General features: G+C 44.4%; 1 protein-coding gene across 4 annotated transcripts in view; it reads left to right on the plus strand.

Annotated features, from left to right (window-relative positions):
- The window catches only part of LOC130913181 (F-box/WD repeat-containing protein 8-like), a 72,270-nt gene that overhangs the window by 27,976 nt on the left and 24,580 nt on the right, over positions 1–19,714 (plus strand). For all 4 annotated transcript variants that reach the window (XM_057831564.1, XM_057831563.1, XM_057831565.1 and 1 more), the window contains exons 4-7: positions 2,493–2,581; positions 10,405–10,562; positions 11,464–11,660; positions 11,750–11,968. In XM_057831564.1, the coding sequence (XP_057687547.1) occupies positions 2,493–2,581; positions 10,405–10,562; positions 11,464–11,660; positions 11,750–11,968 (663 nt within the window). The remainder of the gene's footprint in view (positions 1–2,492; positions 2,582–10,404; positions 10,563–11,463; positions 11,661–11,749; positions 11,969–19,714) is intronic.

Here is a 19,714-nt window from a genome sequence, read left to right on the forward strand (position 1 = left end):
TTGTATTTATTTTGATCTCCATTAGTTGTAACAGGTACATCTACTCTTCCTGGAGTCAATTCAGCCTGCTCCGTTCAAACATTTACACCAGTGCTTGCCTCACCAACCAAAATGCATACGGAAAAAATAACAATAAAAAATCCCACACCCACCCCCTCCCCTCCCTCCCTATCCATACACTCACACACACACCCCTACATATAAATGCACATATAGTACAGACATACACATTACATATATCTCTATACATATCTATATACTACATGCATGTACATGTACAGAAAAGACCCAGTCTTTGTTTTCCTGACGTTCATTGAAGTTATCTGGCTCATGGCGGTTAGTTATTTCGTTTCAGAATTCATTACTAATTAAATGTCTCTTCAGAAGGAACTTAAACTGATTTTTACTGTTTGCAGAAATAATTTCAATTGGCACAGTGTTCCAGCCCAACATCGCTCTATACATGACTGAACTTTTTCCATGGTTTGTTTTGACATGAGGCAAAATGAATCTACCCCCCATGGCATGACGGGTCTCATGTTGATGTTCATCAGAACTTCGATATAATTTTTGGAAAAGTACCTTTGGAATTTTAGTCGTAACTATATTTCTCGTAAAAGTAAGCAATGAAGCCGTAAATCTGTCTTTAACTTTTAACCAGGACAATGTGTTGTGCATCCAGTTTACGTTAGTTCTGAGTGAACAACGAAGCACACACCGAGCTGCTCTATTTTGGACAGTTTGTAAAGTTGTTATATGAGTTATAGCGGCACATGACCAAATATCAGAGCAGTAATCTAAGTGTGACAACACAAGTGTCTTTGTCACATCTGCTCTCATATTAAGAGGCAACCGCGCGAGTATACTCGACATCACATTAGACATGTCGCGCTTGGTGTCGATTTGGCAGCGGTGGCTTCTTTTCATCATTCAGGTGGAAATTTTAGCGACACTTAACCATTAGGGGTGGAAACCCCAAGATACGATACGATTTGGGATACAAGGCTCGCGATAACGATAATCTCACAATATGGTGATACAACAATTATCGATTCATGGGTCTGGAAATTATTCTAGGATATTCTACAAAACTAAAACAGAAAAACATGCATCCTTCTGCTGTGAATTGGAATGAGTTTATCATTAGAAGATGTCCAATCCATTTGAACCAGGAGGGTGGCAATGAATGAACATTTTGTTCATTTGCCGCCATCCCTACCACTTCAAACGGATTGGACATCAGTGGCAGCCAAAGCCAGGCAATGAGTTTTTTCAGGGCATTTCACATCATTTCCTTTTGATTTTGGGTCACTTCCTTTTCCTTTTGGGGCATTTACTGGTCATTTCCTGTGCATTTTGGGTTATTTACGAATATCCCCAAATGAACAGGAAGGGATTCAAAATCAACAGGAAGGAATCTGTAAATGCCCCAAAATGAACAGGAAGTGACCTGTAAATTCCTACAAAAGACTGGCTGTGAATGCTCTGGGTTCAGTGACGTTGACGGCGCTAGACGTCCAATCAAGTCAAAATCAATTGGATGTCTTGCGCTGTCAATGGCAGCTAGTGAGCTAACGAAAGATGTTGGTAGCAACCTGGTGGCTCCCTTTTTTTTTTTTTTTTTTTTTTTAAATAGTGACAGCATTTTAAAACGATATATCGATTCTTTTTGTGAGCATATAGATAACTTTTTGGGCTACAAAGTATCGCGATATATCACCTATTCGATATATTGTCGCACCGCTATTAAACATTCAGTAGGTTGAGAAAGCCCTCCATGCTACATTAACATTGCCTTGATCACATACAGTAAAGTAAAATAGAGCGCCATAGTTGGACGCTGTGCCTACTAACGTCTTCCTCTATAGCATTTGCAATTTGACCGGCAGCCTGGCCTGTATACCACCTAGGTTCTACTATGTGTTTTTATAAGTGTCCTGATCAGGCTGAATCTCAAATGGAATTTCGTTGCAATTGTTGGAATGAAAAATAAAGCTGGTCTGATAATACAAACATATACTGTTGGAATATTAGGTCATCAGCATACTTTTGATAAAATAACATCCTAACAGGCGGCACAGTGGCAAAGTGATTAGCACGTCCACCTCACATCAAGGGTTTCATCTCGGGCTCTGGCCTTCCTGTGTGGAGACTGCATGTTGCCCCTTTGCCTGCGTGGGGTTTCTCCAGGTTTTCCGGTTTCCCCCCACATCCCAAAAGTATGCATGGCAGGCTGATCAAACACTCTAAATTGGCACTAGGTATAGTGTGTGCGCAAATGGCTGTTTGTCTCCTTGTGCGCTGAGATTGGCTGGCAACCGATTCAGGGTGTACCCCGCCCACTGCCCATAGTGAGTTGGGATTGGCTCCAGCACCCCCGTGACCCTAGTGAGCATAAGCGGCTCAGAAAATGAATGAATGAACATCTTAACATCATACTTCTTTCTCAAAGTTTCCAACTTGATCTGTTGAATACTATGCTCTATGTGCAGAATCGCATCGGCTGCATCAGCCAGCTTCAGTTCGAGCTAGGAAAAGTGTTGTGCGACGTCAGCTCCTGTGACAACTACGTCCTTGCAGGGTGAGGAAGGTTTTTCACCAATAATATGAAACATGAAAAAAATCATATTTGTACATATTTGTCTTTCTCAATCTATTTATTGCAAAGCCCACACTCCCACATCCACACACAGATTGATTATATAGACCCTACCCACCGACGTCACAAAACCACGTGCTCGCTGTATGGTTCCGCCCACTTGTCCGTCATTTTGTCTCTGTATTAGCATTGGTTTCAATTGATCGAGGAATTTAAAATGCATTTCATGGAAGAACCGGTGCTTTCTGATGCCGTAAACTCACTGGATGTGTTGCATAAAAGGCGTTATGTGGAAAAGCTTCGTTCTATACAGTCGCCAGATCCATATTTGATGCCCAAATCGATGTTTTTCGACCCACTGTCTTCGCCCTGTCTGCCTGACATCTGCTACGCTGATATTTACAATTATCTTGTGCACACAAAATCAGCCTATTCTCACGAAAATTTGAAAAACTGCAAGAGCTTGGAGGCTTATAAATACTTCGTTGCTGGTTGGGTGAAACAGGTCCTCGTCCACGAAAATTCGGCAGGAATCTATCTTGTGCTTGGAAAGGTGAGTTACGAAATTTTCAATTCAAAATCTTTTGTTATTGCTAACATCCACTGTCAAGTCTAATGTATTTCCTGTCGTTTGTCAATGGAGTTAAGGCTTTTAATGTTTATATTATTTAGCGATAGCACTCTCACTACATACATACGTGTATGTTGTCGGCGATTAGCCTAGCAATGATCTTAATTGTGGTTATTTGTCAGCCCAAAACCCTCTAAGTGTATCTTAAATGCATCTTACCGGATATAAAATGACTACTACATAGTCTGTGGTGAATTTTTGGTGCCCAGTTTTCACGTCGAATTGCAGCCGTCCATTTCGCTCTCCTCTTTGGATCCCTCGGAATACGGTAAAACTTCAAGTCTCTCCTTCCATCTTCTCTGTTAGTGCAACCAACAGCCACACACGCCTTCACCATTTTGATTATTAATGTTAAGGAGCAGAAAAACACGCCGTAAATAGGAGGAATGTACGTAGCCGTAACAGGTTAACACTATGTTTTGACGGACAATTGGGCGGTACCATTCAGGAGAGCGGAGTTGTGACGTCACGTGGGTAGGGTCTATAGTTTCTGAAAAATTAAGTTAATAAAAATTTTGCATATGTTGGCCGTCAGATATTACCGGTTTTCCATATAGAATATATATGAGCTTTTTTCCCCTTAAAATAAAGTGACTTCACCTGGAAAATATTGTGTATCTAAAGACAATACAAAAAAGTAAATGAACCTCAAAATGCAAAGTAAAGGTAAAGGAAAAAAACTACTTCTTGACAGAATTGAATTTTTTTTCCCACTCTGAAAATATTGTTTAAATAAAATATATATTATATATTTATATATTATATTTTTTTCGAGGACATGAAGAAAATTCTCATCTTCTCGTAATCTTGTCAAGTATTTTGTTCACTTAGTAGTTTTTCACTCCAGTGGGCATTTTTTGAAACATTTCATTTCTTGTAAAACAACCCTCTCAAAACAAAAACAGCGACATTATTTTTCCACAATATATTTTTCTCCTCACCAATTTTTTTTCCTGAAAAAGAGAATATTTTTATTTGAAGATTGAGAAAACCCGCAAATTATCCTGTTTGAAAGAAACCTTTTATTTTTATTGTATTAAGGCTGTATTGTTTTTGAAAAATTCTCCAACGACACGACTTTGTCCATTTTAATAAGATCCCAGTCAAATGCCATCCATCCATTATCCACCGCTTAATCCGAAGTAGGGTCGCATGGGCAGCAGCTTTAGCAGGGTATCCCAGACTTCCCTCTCCCCAGCCACTTCAACCAGCTCCTCCGGAGGGATCCCAAGGTGTTCCCAAGTCAACTGAGAGACATAGTCTATCCAGCGTGTCCTGGGTCATCCTGCCTCCTGCCGATGGGACATGCCCGGAACACCTCTCCAGGGAGGCATCCAGGAGGCATCTGAATCAGATGCACCTTAACTGGCTCCTCTCAACGCGGAGGAATAGCGGCTTGACACCGAGTCCCTCCCGGATGACCGGGCTTCTCACCCTATCTCTAAGGGAGAGCCCGGACACCCTGCGGAGGAAACTCATTTTGGCCGTTTGTATCTGGGATCTTATCCTTTCAGTCACAACCCACAGGTCGTGACCATAGGAACATAGATTGACTGGTAAATCGAGAGCTTCGCCTTTCGGAGCTGCTCCTTCTTCACCACTACTGACTGCTACAGAGTCCGCATCACTGCAGACGCTGCACTGATCCGCCTGTTTATCTCCAGCTCTCTCCTACCCTGACCCGTGAACAAGACCCCAAGATAATTGAACTCCTCCACTTGGGGCAGGATTTCATCCCCGACCCAGAGAGGTCACGCCACAATTTTCCGACTGAGGACCATGGTCTCGGATAAGGAAGTGCTGATCATCATCCTAACCGCTTCACACTTCGGCTCCAAGCTGCTCCAGTAACAGTTGGAGATCACGGCTTGATGAAGCCAACAGCACCACATCATCTGCAAAAAGCAGAGATGCAATGCTGAGGCCACCAAGCCGAACCCCCTCAATATTTCGGCTGCGCCCAGAAATTCTGTCCATCAAAGTTATGAACAGAATCTGTGACAAAGGACATCCTTGGCGGAGTCCAACCCTCACTGGGAACTAATCTGACTTGCTGCTGGCAATACAGATAAAACTCTGTCACGGGTCGTATAGGGACCGAACAGCTCTTACCAGGGTGCTTGTACCCCGTACTCCCGAAGCACCCCCTACTGGACTCGCAGAGGGACACGGTCAAACGCCTTCTCCAAATCCACAAAACACATGTTGACCGGTTGGGCAAATTCCCATGCACCCTCGAGAACTACGTCAAGGGTGCACAAGGGGTCCATTGTTTCACGGCCGGGACGAAAAACACACTGCTCCTCCTGTATCTGTCATGTACGAGACGGAGGACCCAGTTGCGTATCACAGACACAGGATTTTATTGATGTTGACCGGTAAGGAAAAACTATCAGATCAAGCGATAATGGCAAGTTGACATGCAGACCTATGTTTGTTCGCTAACGATCTGACACTGGATGTTGTCTGCTCGAGGCTTTTATAGTTTTCTCAGTTATTGTTTATGACATAATAAAGGACTTTGTGATGCATGAGTATGAAGCGACATAATAAAGGGTTTTGTGATGTACGAGTGTGGAGCAATAGGATGAAACATTAATAGCTGAAATATTACACGTGCAAGAAGATGAGACATTAATGGCAGAAACATTAATACATTAATGGCTGAAACATTAATACGTGACAGAACCCCCCTCTCAAGGGACGGCTCCAGAAGTCCCAAGGATTGAGCCCATCGAGGGCTACTAATCAGAGTCCATGGCCTCATCCACCGAGGGCATTGGCTCAATCTCCTCTTCGCCAGTGGAGGAATCAACTATCGATTGCACAGGTTTGGGTACAGAGTCAGATGTAGGCATGGGCTGAGAGCAAGCCGCTCTAGGTCGACGCGCTCTAGGTCGACACCGTCGCATGGACAGGACCCCCGCCCACCAGGCGAGGAGGGTCAGTCAGTGTGGAAACTAGGCAAGAATCCGGGAGAATGGACTCAAAATCCCCCACTGGTGCTTTATCCTTCTGGAATACTCGAGAGAGGGCATCGGGCTTTGCATTCCGGGAACCAGGGCGGTAAGAGAGGGTGAAATTGAAACGTGTGAAGAATAGGGACCAACGGGCCTGCCGCGAGTTCAACCGCCGAGCTGTTCTTATGTATTCAAGGTTCTTGTGGTCGGTCCACACCAGAAACGGCACGGCTGATCCTTCCAGCCAATGTCGGCATTCTTCCAGAGCGAGTTTTACAGCCAGCAGCTCGCGATTCCCAATGTCATAAATCCGCTCTGCCGGGGACAGTCGGCGAGAGTAGAAGGCGCATGGATGTAATTTGCCGTCCGATACTGCGCGCTGTGAAAGCACTGCCCCGACCCCCACGTCGGACGCATCCACCTCTACCACAAATTGTCGCTCTGGGTCGGGCATTTGGAGGATCGGGGCAGAAGTGAAGCGTGCCTTAAGCGTCTCGAAGGCCTTGTCAGCTGCCGGAGTCCATTTGAACGGAACCTTTGTGCTGGTAAGCGAAGTGAGGGGAGATGCCACTGTGCTGTAATTTCGGATGAATCGTCTGTAGAAGTTGGCAAAGCCCAGGAATTGCTGCAGCTTCTTGCGGTTCCGGTACAGGCCAGGATGTAACTGCCGTCACTTTTGCAGGGTCCATCTGAAGCCTTCCTTCTGCCACTATCTGCCCCAGAAATGATACCGATCTGGCGTGGAATTCACATTTCTCTGCTTTGACAAACAGAGAGTTTTCCAGGAGACGGCGCAGAACTTGCTGGACGTGATTAATATGGTCAGACATGGTTTTGGAAAATATCAGTATGTCATCTAAATACACAAACACAAATATATTGAGCATGTCTCGCAGGATATCATTTACCAGGGCCTGAAATATTGCAGGTGCGTTGGTTAAGCCAAAGGGCATGACTAGGTACTCATAGTGTCCTGAGGGCGTGTTGAATGCCGTCTTCCACTCATCGCCTTCTTTCATTCGAACCAGGTGATAAGCGCTCCTCAAATCCAGTTTAGTGAACACAGTGGCACCTTGGAGAAGTTCAAAAGCAGATGACATGAGTGGCAGGGGGTAGCGGTTCTTGATGGTTATGTCATTGAGTCCACGATAATCTATGCATGGGCGGAGAGAGCCATCCTTCTTCGGTACAAAGAAGAATCCAGCTCCAGCAGGCGAGGACGATGGACGGATTAACCCGGCAGCTAGTGATTCATTAATGTACTTCTCCATGGCACTTCTTTCTGGTGCAGATAAGGAATACAGACGGCTCTTTGGTGGCACTGTGCCGGGCAGGAGATCTATGGCGCAGTCATACGGTCGGTGCGGGGGTAGCGACGTGGCCTTGGTCTTGTTAAAGACCTCACTGAGTCCATGATAGCAGGCAGGCACGTTGGAGATATCTGACACAGAACTGACAGGTTCAGGGTTAACAGGACCGATAGGTTCAGGGTTGGTGGGTATGACCGCCTCCTTCAGGCAGGTCTGGTGGCATCCCCTGCCCCATTCTTGTACTACTCCAGTTTCCCAATCTATGTTAGGGTTGTGCTGGCGCAGCCAAGGATAACCAAGGATGAGAGACTGACCTGGTGAGCGGAGCAGATGGAACTGAATGGACTCGTGGTGGTTTCCGGACAGAAGCATGGTCACCGGGGCTGAGATGTGGGTCACTGTGCCGAGTAGATGTCCATCCAGAGCTTGTGCAGGAACAGGTGGAGAAAGTTGGTGACGTTGAATATCAAGCTGCTGGGCCAGATCCACATCCATGATGTTGACCTCCGCTCCAGAGTCGACGAGAGCGGTCAAGGTATGGATGGTGTCAGTCAGCAGGAGGCGAATTTGGAGCAAGGGTTTACGAATGGGGGGAGAAAGAAGACACGTTGAGCTCACCCGAATCTCCCCGACGTCCGGTGAGCTCTGGCCTTTGCTAGGCAGGTTGCGATTCGATGACTGGTGAGCTCTGGCTTTTGCTGGGCAGGTTGTGATTCGATGACCCTCACCTCCGCAGTACAGACACAGGTTAGAGAAGAAACGTCGCTGGCGCTCTTCAGGAGTTAGGGCAACGCGGCCGATCTCCATGGGCACAGGCTGGTTTAAATGACTGGGAGTAGCAACTGGAACAGGCTGAGATGCAGCTACTGGAACAGGCTGAGAGGCAGCGGGTGAATAAACATAGGTCTGCATGTCAACTTGCCATTATCGCTTGATCTGATAGTTTTTCCTTACCTGTCAACATCAATAAAATCCTGTGTCTGCAATACGCAACTGGGTCCTCCGTCTCGTACATGACAGTACGATCTGACACTGGATGTTGTCTGCTCGAGGCTTTTATAGTTTTCTCAGTTATTCTTTATGACATAATAAATGACCTTGTGATGCATGAGTATGAAGCGACATAATAAAGGGTTTTGTGATGTATGAGTGTGGAGCAATATGATTAAACATTAATAGCTGAAATATTACACATGCAAGAAGATGAGACATTAATGGCAGAAACATTAATACATTAATGGCTGAAACATTAATACGTGACAGTATCTGAGATTCGACTTCCCGAAGGACCCTCCTCTCCTGCACTCCTGAATAGACTTTTCCAAGGAGGCTGTGGAGTGTGATCCCTCTGTAATTGGAACACACCCTCCGGTCCCTCTTCTTAAAAAGGGGGACCATCACCCCGGTCTGCCAATCCATTGGCACTGTCCACGCGATGTTGGCGTGTGAGCCAGAACAGCCCCATAACATCCAGAGCCTTTAGGAACTCCGAGCAGAGATCTCATCCACCACCTTGCCACGGAAGAGCTTTCCAACCACCTCAGTGACTTCGCCTCCAGAGGTAGGAGAGCCCAACTCGTAGTCCAAAGACTCTGCTTCCCCAAAGGAAGGCGTGTCGGTGGAATTGAGGTCTTTGAAGTATTCTCCCCACCGACTTGTGACGTCTCGAGTCGAGATCAGCAATACCCCATCTCCACTATACAAAGTCTTAATGGTGTACTGTTTTCCTCTCCTGACACGCCGGATGGTGGACCAGAATTTCCTCGAAGCCGTCCGGAAATCGTTTTCCATGGCCTCGCCAAACTCCTCCCATGTCCGAGTTTTTGCATCAGCAACTGCCAAAGTTGCATTCTGCTTGGCCAGCCGGTAGGCCCGGTAGGGCTCTTTCTTCAGCTTGACGGCATTCCTTACACCAGCGGGTTTGGGGTTTGCCGCCACTACAGGCACCAACCACCTTATAGCCACAGGTCTGATCGGCCGCCTTAACAATAGAAGCGTGGAACATGGCCCACTTGGACTCAATGTCTCCCACCTCACACCAGGACAAGGGAGATGTTCTGCTGAAGGTGGTGGTTGAAGATCTTTCTGACAGGGATTCTGTCAAACGTTCCCAGCAGTCACATTTCAATACATTTGGGTATGCCAGAGCAGGCCAGCCTCTTCCACTGCCATTGGAGCCAACACACCACCAGGTGGTGATCAGTTGACAGCTCTGCCCTCTCTCCTTACCCGAGTGTTCAACACTTGCGGCCGCAAATCCGATGACATGACAACAAAGTCGATCATCGAACTGTGGCCGAGGGTGTCCTGGTGCCAAGCGCACATATGGACACCCATGGTGTTTGTTATAGACAAACCGTGACGAGCACAGAAGTTCAGTAACAGAACACTTCTCGGGTTCTGATTGGGGCGGCTGTTCCTCCCAATCACTCCCCTCCAGGTCTCAATGTCGTTGCCCACGTGAGCATTGAAGTCCCACAGCAGAACTAGGGAATCCCCAGAGGGAGGGTTCTCCAGCACACCCTCCAAGGACTCCAAAAAGGGTGGGTACCCTGATCCTCTGTTTGGTGCATAAGCACAAACAACAGTCAGGACCCATCCCACCACCCGAAGGCGGAGGGAGGCTACCCTCTCCACTACCGGGGTAAATCCCAACGTACAGGTGCCAAGCCGGGCGGCAATAAGTAAGCCCACACCTGCTCGGCGCTTCTCTACTCCCTACGCACCCGACCCCTTTGGCCCCTCCCACAGGTGGTGAGCCCATGGGAAGCCCACTACCCAATTATTCATGATAATGGATGAGATACAATTTTGTCCCCGAGAATTCATTGGAACGATTGAGTGTGATGTCCATCAATACCCTGCTATCGTGTAATGTGGTCGCTCACCTGTGGTACCCCTCAGGTACTCTTCGGGTGACACAAGGCTGTGGAACACGTCGCATTGGGACCTGCCGTCATCTTATCTCAAATCCAACCGACTGTCAGCGCTCAGCGAACCCAGGCCGCATGTCACACACGTGCAGGTTGCTGGCGACGTGGCGGCCGCTGCCTACCGAGACGGTACGCTGCTTACTTTTGCTACTGTGACGCAAGAAATGAATGAACGTATTTAATTTTTTAAAAATACCATTTGTTCTTATTTTAATTGTGATCTTCTAAAAACATAATACTGGCCAATACAGTATATTTCTAGGTTTGTAAAGATAACAGAAGTTAATACATGCATTTCAAAATAATGTACCAGGAATAGCATTTTCCCTCAAAAATATCAAGTAGGTATTAAAATTATAAATCTTTTTGAATAGCACATGGTCCCAGTTGAAGCCTGGTTGAAGTTGAAGCTTTGGTCAGATGAGACCAAGATTGAGCTTTTTGGCAACAAACACTCTAAGTGGGTCTGGCCTGCCACGAAAGATGCGCATGCTGAAAAGCACCTCATACCCACTGTGACGTATGGGGGTGAGTCAGTGATGCTGTGGGGCTGTTTCACTTCCAAAGGCCCTGGGAACCTTGTTCGGGTGCATGGCATCATGAATGCTTTGAAATACCAGGACATTTTAACACCAGGGGTGCTAATAATTGTGACACACATTATTTGATGTCAAATAATTTTTTCTATATATGGGATTTTTTTCCCCTCTGAATGAATGCACTTGTATTGAAGGTTGGATTTTTCTCTTTTTTTCCCATTAAGGTCCCATATTATTTGAATTAAAAAATATATATATTAGAAGCTAAAAAAACACATCTTAACCAGGGGTGCCAATAATTATGGAGGGCATCGTATACCGTAGTATAATGAAATACCAGCTAAGCATAGTAATTACCGTCGTAACCCGGGGACTATATTTTTTCAGTAATATTTTAGAAACATTGTCTGTGGATTAGTAAATAGCTAAGTTATCTTCAAAAGCAGTAGGGTTGCATGTCCTAAACTACCGGTGCTTGGTTTGTGTTCCAGGTTGTGTGGATTTGTGGAGCACACAGATGGGTGGTGAGCCCATTTATTACCACCAAACAGCAGGAGTCCACGAGGCCTTGGTCCTCAGCCTGGATGGCTCGGTCCTGGCTTCCGCCACAGATTGTGATGTCAGACTAGACGGTGCTGATGACTGCGGCACATGGAAGATGCTTTCCCTGATCCGCCTTCCTAAGCCCGTCAGTTATTGAAAAAAAAACAAAAAACAACTAATTACTATTTTCTCACGCATTAGTAAGGATTTCTGTTTGTATTTTTGGTCTTTTAGGTTTACAATTTGGTGTTGGTGCCCGGCAGCAGGGGTCAGCGACGTGCGCTCACCGCAGCGGCGGCTGGGGAGTCCGTGTACCTGCTTGACGAAGAGGAAGAGCCGAGGACGCTTCACTCGGTGTACGGTCACCCCGTCACTTGCTTGGATGCCTCTGAGCAGCTCGTCGCGCTGGGAGTCAAGCACAGCAGCTGGACTATGCATGATGGAGGCAACAAGGTGAGGAAAAATCCAAAGGAAAATGTGCCACTGGAAGTTCAAAAACATCACGGAACAATTACATTTTAGAAAAACAGATTTATTGGTATACTCCAATGTAGAAGATGGACCGATTATCGGCCGCGCCGATATTTGGAAATTTTACGTACAGTGATCCCTCGTTTTTCGCAGTTAATGGGGACCAGAACCCCCCCGCGATAAGTGAAAAACTGAGAAGTAGCACCCCCCCATGCCCCGATGTATTTATTCAGATTTAGCATTGGAAAGACATACATATAGGACATGTTTTTTTCACTTTTTTCCCAAAGTATAATTAAAAAACAAGTATATATATACATATATATTTATATATACACACTCACCGGCCACTTTATTAGGTACACCATGCTAGTAACGGGTTGGACCCCCCTTTTGCCTTCAGAACTGCCTCAATTCTTCATTCAACAAGGTGCTGGAAGCATTCCTCAGAGTGTTTGGTCCATATTAGGGGTGCACGATATCCATTTTTTGAAACCGATATCGACAACTTCCTACTACTCAAAGCCGATACTGATATCAATAACCGATGATAAATATATAACTTTTTAAATGTATAACCTGGAGGTTTAAAAAAAAACAAAAAAAAAAAACATTTTTCATAATGACATGAACAAAACAGTGCGGTTACTTCTGCACTGCCCGACAGCCAGCTAAGAATGAATGCACTTCCATAAACAACAAGGCTTGGTCTTTCCTTGCTTTTATGGGAAGACACTCGTCTTAATATTGTGAAAGTACAACAGAAAAATACACATATTCAATACTCAATATACAACAAACTGCACAATAAACTTATATACAAAACTATTATATGTACAGCATAGCACACTAGCTTGAGCTACTAAAGCATTGGCTGGCTTCTACAACACAACTTATGAAGTTCTGTACATATGACCCTTCACCACAGAATTAAACATATATTGCACATCCATATGTTATAGTAAACATAAAAGACTTACATATATTTCTGAGGTGGAAACGTAACAGAAAGCATTCACGACTGTCAATGCTATCGCTAGACACCGCAATGTGTAAGTGATTAAACCAGTGCTTCTCAATTATTTTCTGTTACGCCCCCCCAAGGAAGACCTAAATATTTCGCGCCCCCCCCAACTATAATATTACTATTATAAGTACGCCTCTGCCTCACATGGTCATTTTTTTCTATTACAGAAAATAACAGAGATCAACTTATAAAGTATAACTTTCTCAACAGTTGCCACGTTTACATGGAGCCAAATATTCCAATTACAATCGGAATATTTGTTCAAACCGAATAAATGTCTTCCATATAAACACCTCGTTCGGAATGAACAGGCCCAAACCGAATGGAATTTCATTCCGATTCACAGGGGTGGAATATTCCTTTTCCCAAACCGATTAGAAGTAAAATTATATCATGTAAACAGGGAAGCGGAATGGTGCCTGGTTGCGTTCTTTCTGCACATGCTCCGTACTGACATGGTGACGTCACTTTGTGACGTATCAGTGTTTCCCACAGGATTTTAGGAGACTGTGGTGGAAGGGTCTCTGACCATAGGATTTTTTGAAACTGTGGTGGTGGGCTGCATCAGAGTCGGACAGCCACACCATGTCGTGCCACGGCGAATTTTTTTTTTTTTTCTTTTCCCCCAAGAAGAACCATAACAAAGATATATTTGAAATATTTCATTAGCTAGGCTAATGTTATAGCTCTCAGCTACGGTACATGTATGTAAAATGCGTTGCTGATTACAGCTACGTTACCCTATGTAATAATGGGACTTTTTTTCTCGTAGCAATAGTACGACTTACATCTCGTAGTGACTCGGGGTTGGCAACCCAAACTGTTGAAAGAGCCATATTTGACCCCCCCAACCCCCCAACCCCCCCCCCAAAAAAAAAAAAAAAAAAAAACTGATATAGTATGTCTGGAGCAGCAAAAAATTAAAAGCCTTGTACAAGCCTTATAATTATCAATACTAGCTATATTAGCCTACTATAAAAATGACTAAGTTGGCTAGAAATACATAATTAGCCTTCATGATTAAATGTTTATTTTCCCTCCAGTGGATCCTATAGCGCACCACGTGACTACTCTGTTGTACGATGCCACCACAAGTTTAACTTCATTACAATATTAATGAATTGAAAGAATGTTTGTGTCATGTTTGTCCTCCTAGAAATCCTATTAAAACAAAAAATATATTTCCCTCCCCCATCTTTTTCCATTAAAAACAAAAAAACAAAAGCTCCTAAGCAGCGCTAAAGAGCCGCATGCGGCCCGAGAGCCGCGGGTTTCAGACCACCGTCGTAGTCCTCCTTTTTCCTTTTTATTTGACCCTCATAAGTACTACATTACCACAACAAAAACAGTCCTTCTGTCAACTGACCCATTTACAGGACTGGGGGAATTCTAATAGCCGTGTAAAGAGTTTTACTTGATTCAGTGAGAAGGTGAATAGTTTTTTCCCCGTTGTTCGTGAACTAAATTTCCACACAAACGCACATCGAGGTACCATTAACTTAGCAAGGAGAGGTATGAGAGTGATTTTTCGAGTGTCCCAGAGCTCGCGAAATTTGGGGGGGGCGCATTTATACAAGTTTCGTCAGCCGTAATTGTCTGAAGTTGGCGCGCCGGTGTTGTGCCGAAAAATAGCCACTCCACGCGAAATGTCCCACCTGACGGGAGCGCCCACACGTCACTCGTACAAACAGCCTCTTCTTACCAATCGATGGACACGGAAACGACGTTCTTGTACCGTGAATATGTATCATTTTACTCTGCTTGAACTAATAAATATTTTACTGTGACCAACGCTCTGAAAATAGAGCAAGGCTTTATTTTGGGCCCCGCCTCTCCGCGCAAGTTCAAAGTTTGCTTACCGTCCAAGACGGCCGTCCACCGCTCACTTTCGCCGAAAAGTCCGATCCAAACTATTGTAATGCCCCGGATATGGGGAAGAAGGAGAGAAGTCTGTATTTGCTTACCCACTTGATTGTGGTAACAATAATAAAGAAAAACAATAACAAAATAACAGCGGGCTGCTAAGACATGCGACCGCTATCTCTCTCTATCTCGCTCGTTCTCCCATTCTTCCTACTCGTTCCCCTTGCGTCTCTTAAATAAATAAATAAATAAATAAAATACTACTCTAAAATGCCACTCTACTACCCGCGTGCGCGAGAGTGGAGTGGGCTACAGCTGTGTAATCGGCTGACTGACGCATCTGATTATTATCTTTTTTTTTTCGGGGGGGGGGTGCAAACGAGACTGTGGCGGGCCGCCACAGTCTCGTTCATTGGTGGGAAACACTGACGTAAGTAACGTCACTTGCAACATGGCTTCCAAGCACAGTGCACCAAACTGGAGTCCGGCGGAAAGATTGTATTTAATTCAAACTTTAAAAGAATTGAATATAATTGCTCGCTTAGACGGGCGTAAAACAAGGAACAGTGAACTATTTAAAAAAGTTCACGAGAGGTTACACGAAGCCGGAATAGACCGGAGCGTTGACCAGATTAGAAACCGGTGGAAAACCGGCTACTACAAGGCAAAAGAGCAAAACAGCAGAAGCGGATACGACCCCACAAACACAACAAGTGGGTTAAAGTTAAAACAGCAGCACTCCGACGATCGATCTCCATGTTTTGCAACGTGACGCTTTGTTTTGATTAATCTGCGCATGTCAGACGGCAGTTGTCAAACGTCCTTTCGGAATAAAGGCAGTCACATGTAAACGCTGGATCGGAATAGATAAAGTGACATGTAAACAGCTCATCTGAAATTTCCATTCGGAATGATTTGAATCGGTATGAATAAAAGTCAGCATGTAAACGTGGCTACTGTTTTTGTTTGTAACAGAAAAGACTTAACGCACATCAATTTGCCTGGATTTAAAAAAAAAAAAAAAAAAAAGTCCAAACTGTAAAAATACTCAAGGTACATTTTTAACATTTGATACTGAAAAATAAAATAAGTAAATAATAACAAATTCAAATTGATTAGAAACATTAACTCATGAGGACAATATGCCAAAAAATTTGACCGAAAAAACAAAACCGAATAGAAGGGAAAAAGAGTGTCTTTGGACAAAAAGACAGTTTTTATTTTCGCTGCTCGCCGCTCACAGTATCACCTCCAGTTTGCAATAGCGTGGGGTTATTTTCAACTGAGCATGCTAACAGTGCTCACTGGTTTACTTATATAACACTGACAAAGCAGGACGATTATTGGCAATATTCGGCACGTTTTCGCTGAAAAACAACCAAGCGGCTTATCAATGAGATTGGGGTCTAATGTCTTTAAGTGGCGTCTTAATTGATTTGGCTTCCGGATGTCTGCTATAATCATTTTCAGACACAGTAAACAGTGGTCTTTCCTCACCTACCACTGTATTAAATGTGAAAGCCAAAAGGCAAACAGCCCGAAAAAAGCGCATTCTCGGCGGCCGAGGGAGAACCGTGGGTGACGGCGGTCGTCGTGACGATCCCAAGCCGAAAATGGCACGTCTCGGGCGGACATGTGAGAACCGGAGAAGACAGTGGGTCGCTGCGTGAGTCCGGCCGGAAAACAGCTTTCGAAAACGGCGCAAAGCTCTTCATATCTCTTGTCTGTGTGCTCTTGCTTACTTCAAAAATACTGCGCGCACTTTAAAAATGAGAGCGCCACTGCCACCCACTGAGTGGATGCGCAAGTACACTTTATTCTAGTATGGCAAAAAAAGAAAAGAAAAAAGCATGTTCCCCGAGGTCACATGCGCCACCCCTGGCATCGCTCTGCGCCCCCAGGGGGGCGCGCCCCACTATTTGAGAAGTACTTGATTAAACCAAACTACTGTAACAAAAAATAGATGCAGTGAATCATTCTGACCAGCAGGTGGGAGCAATGGCCCGCAAATGGTCAACTGATTTCCCATACTAGAAACTGTAAAGCCAGAACAGTACATATTATCGGTCCTATTATAAATGTTACTGGATTTATCGGGATGACGTCATAATTCCTATAATCGGACCGATAATTATCGGACCAATAATTATCGTGCACCAGTACTCCATATTGACATGATGGCATCACACAGTTGGTGCAGATTTGTGGGCTGCACATCCATGATGCAAATCTTCTGTTCAACCACATCCTAAAGATGCTCTATTGGATTGAGATCTGGTGACTGTGGAGGCCATTTGAGTACAGTGAACTCATTGTCATGTTCAAGAAACCAGTCTGAGATGATTCCAGCTTTATGACATGGCGCATTATCCTGCTGAAAGTAGCCATCAGAAGTTGGGTACAATGTGGTCATAAAGGGATGGACATGGTCAGCAACAATACTCAGGTAGGCTGTGGCGTTCCAACGATGCTCAATTGGTACCAAGGGGCCCAAAGAGTGCCAAGAAAATATTCCCCACACCATTACACAACCACCACCAGCCTGAACCGTTGATACAAGGCAGGATGGATCCATGCTTTCATGTTGACGCCAAATTCTGACCCTACCATCCGAATGTTGCAGCAGAAATCGAGACTCATCAGACCAGGCAACGTTTTTCCAATCTTCTATTGTCCAATTTCGATTAGCTTGTGCAAATTTTAGCCTCAGTTTCCTGTTCTTAGCTGAAAGGAGTGGCACTCAGCGTGGTCTTCTGCTGCTGTAGCCCATCTGCCTCAAAGTTCGACGTACTGTGCGTTCATAGATCACAAGCTATAGATTCTTCTTGTAAAAAAAAAAACGCAAAAGACGTATAAATACGTTTTTGGGATAATGAAGGTTTTAAAAATAGAATGTATTTCTACGTTTCTGGGAGCAAATGAGTTAAGCACTTCAAATGTAATAATTAGGATACGTTTTAAACATGTTACTGTCCCACCGAATTATTTTTAAACAAGAATAAAGAAGTAGAAAAATGTGTGGCTTTCAGAGGTTGCGCTAGACATTTTCGTTGTCTGTCATTTTGACTGACAGTCATAAAAATCCGGTCATAATCTATTTTTACCTGTCACTTAAATTTTTAAAATGATAATGATGACATATTCAATATTATTTAGTTTTCATTCATTTTTAATTAATATTGTAACGCTTACTTGGCGGCGAAAAATTAGACACGGCAGTCGTGGTATTTTTCTCCCTTTTTACTCTGCTTACCGCCAACAACTCTGCCCCCAAAGAAAAAGAGGCAACGAAATAGACCCCAATCACCAACGTCACACAATGATCTTAATTGTGGTTGTCAGCCCAAAATCTTCTAAATATATTTTAAATGCATCTTACCAGATATAAAATGACTACTACATAGTCTGTGGTGATCGTTTGGTGCCCAGATTTCTTGTCGAATTACAGCAGTCCATCTCGCTCTCATCTTTGGGTCTCTCAGAATACGGTAGAACTTCAAGTCTCTCCGTCTATCTTCTCTGTTACTGCAACCGACCGCCACACACGCCTTCACCATTTTGATTATTAATGTTAACGAGCAGAAAAACACGCCATAATAGGAGGCATGTACGTAGCGGTAATGTGTAAACGCGACGAGCTGACACACAATATGGCGGCTCCGGTCAGGGGGGCGGAGTTGTGACGTCATGTGATTGGGGTCTATACACAGGCGGCAATCTAGTCCACCAATTGGATGACGCGCTGGCACACCGGGTGCACCAATAAGAACCTCGCGTTGATGTGTCAATCACGGTGCCGCCGCCAGACCCCGGTGACGCTACAATATTCTGACAGAATAGCCAACGACGTCATGCATTAAGAGAGACAATAGCTAATTAATATGCTAACTCGCCACCCTGTGGTCTGGGGTGTGAATTGCAACCTGTCAAAATGACGGACGGACTTCAGTTTTTTCCGTCACCGTTTTAAAAAAACGGTCAATGACGGAAAATATCCGGTTAACGCGACCCCTGGTGGCTTTATTAAATGCTTAATTGAGTGAGTCCACTCAAAACCGCTGAAGCTGCTCACTCAACACGCCACTGTTGCCACTGTTTAACAAGTCAAACGATGATTGACGCATGCAGCGCTTTGAAGCTTTGGCTCCGAAGCATCTGTGGCAAGATCAAACCCAAACATATGTCAGCATCGTTAATTTTAACTCATTTGCTCCCCAAAACGTATAAATACGTTCTATTTTTGATTGTTTTAGTGTTCCAAAGACGTGTCTTTTCTGGGTTCTGATTCAATTTACAGTAGCTCCAAAGCACAAAGCTGAAAATCCATTTTAAAGCAATAAAACTGGCCACTGGAGGGCAGTAGCGCATTTGGTAAGACCCGACCCGCATCCCGATTCAACGGCAACGAACGGCCAAGCCGCACGGCTGGGGCAACGGCGGTAGATGACCGAATGGATGCCAGGAGCTTTTTTTTTCAACTTTATAAGAGATGTTCCTGAGTCTAGGAAATTCAGGCACTTCTGGAGCTCTTTTTTCTGTTTGTTTTATTCAATAAGCATACTTTACGCATTTCACTGAAGTTCAGCGTTTGCATTATTCCATTTTTTAACGCCAATTTTTACACTTTTACTGCAAACGAATATCTGCTCCAAAAATTGGTTATCGGCCCCTGTAACTACTAATAATCGGTATCGGTCCAGAAAAACCCATATTGGTTGATCTCTACTCCAAGGCGACGCACCGTTTCTCAAATATGAGAACAGATATGCTTTACATCAGAAAATCGGGGAGTCATGTTGATTAGGTTAAAGGAGAATTGTCACACCATTCCCAATGAA

The sequence above is a fragment of the Corythoichthys intestinalis genome, chromosome 3 (genome assembly GCF_030265065.1).
Source record: "Corythoichthys intestinalis isolate RoL2023-P3 chromosome 3, ASM3026506v1, whole genome shotgun sequence".
NCBI classification, from domain to species: domain Eukaryota; kingdom Metazoa; phylum Chordata; class Actinopteri; order Syngnathiformes; family Syngnathidae; genus Corythoichthys; species Corythoichthys intestinalis.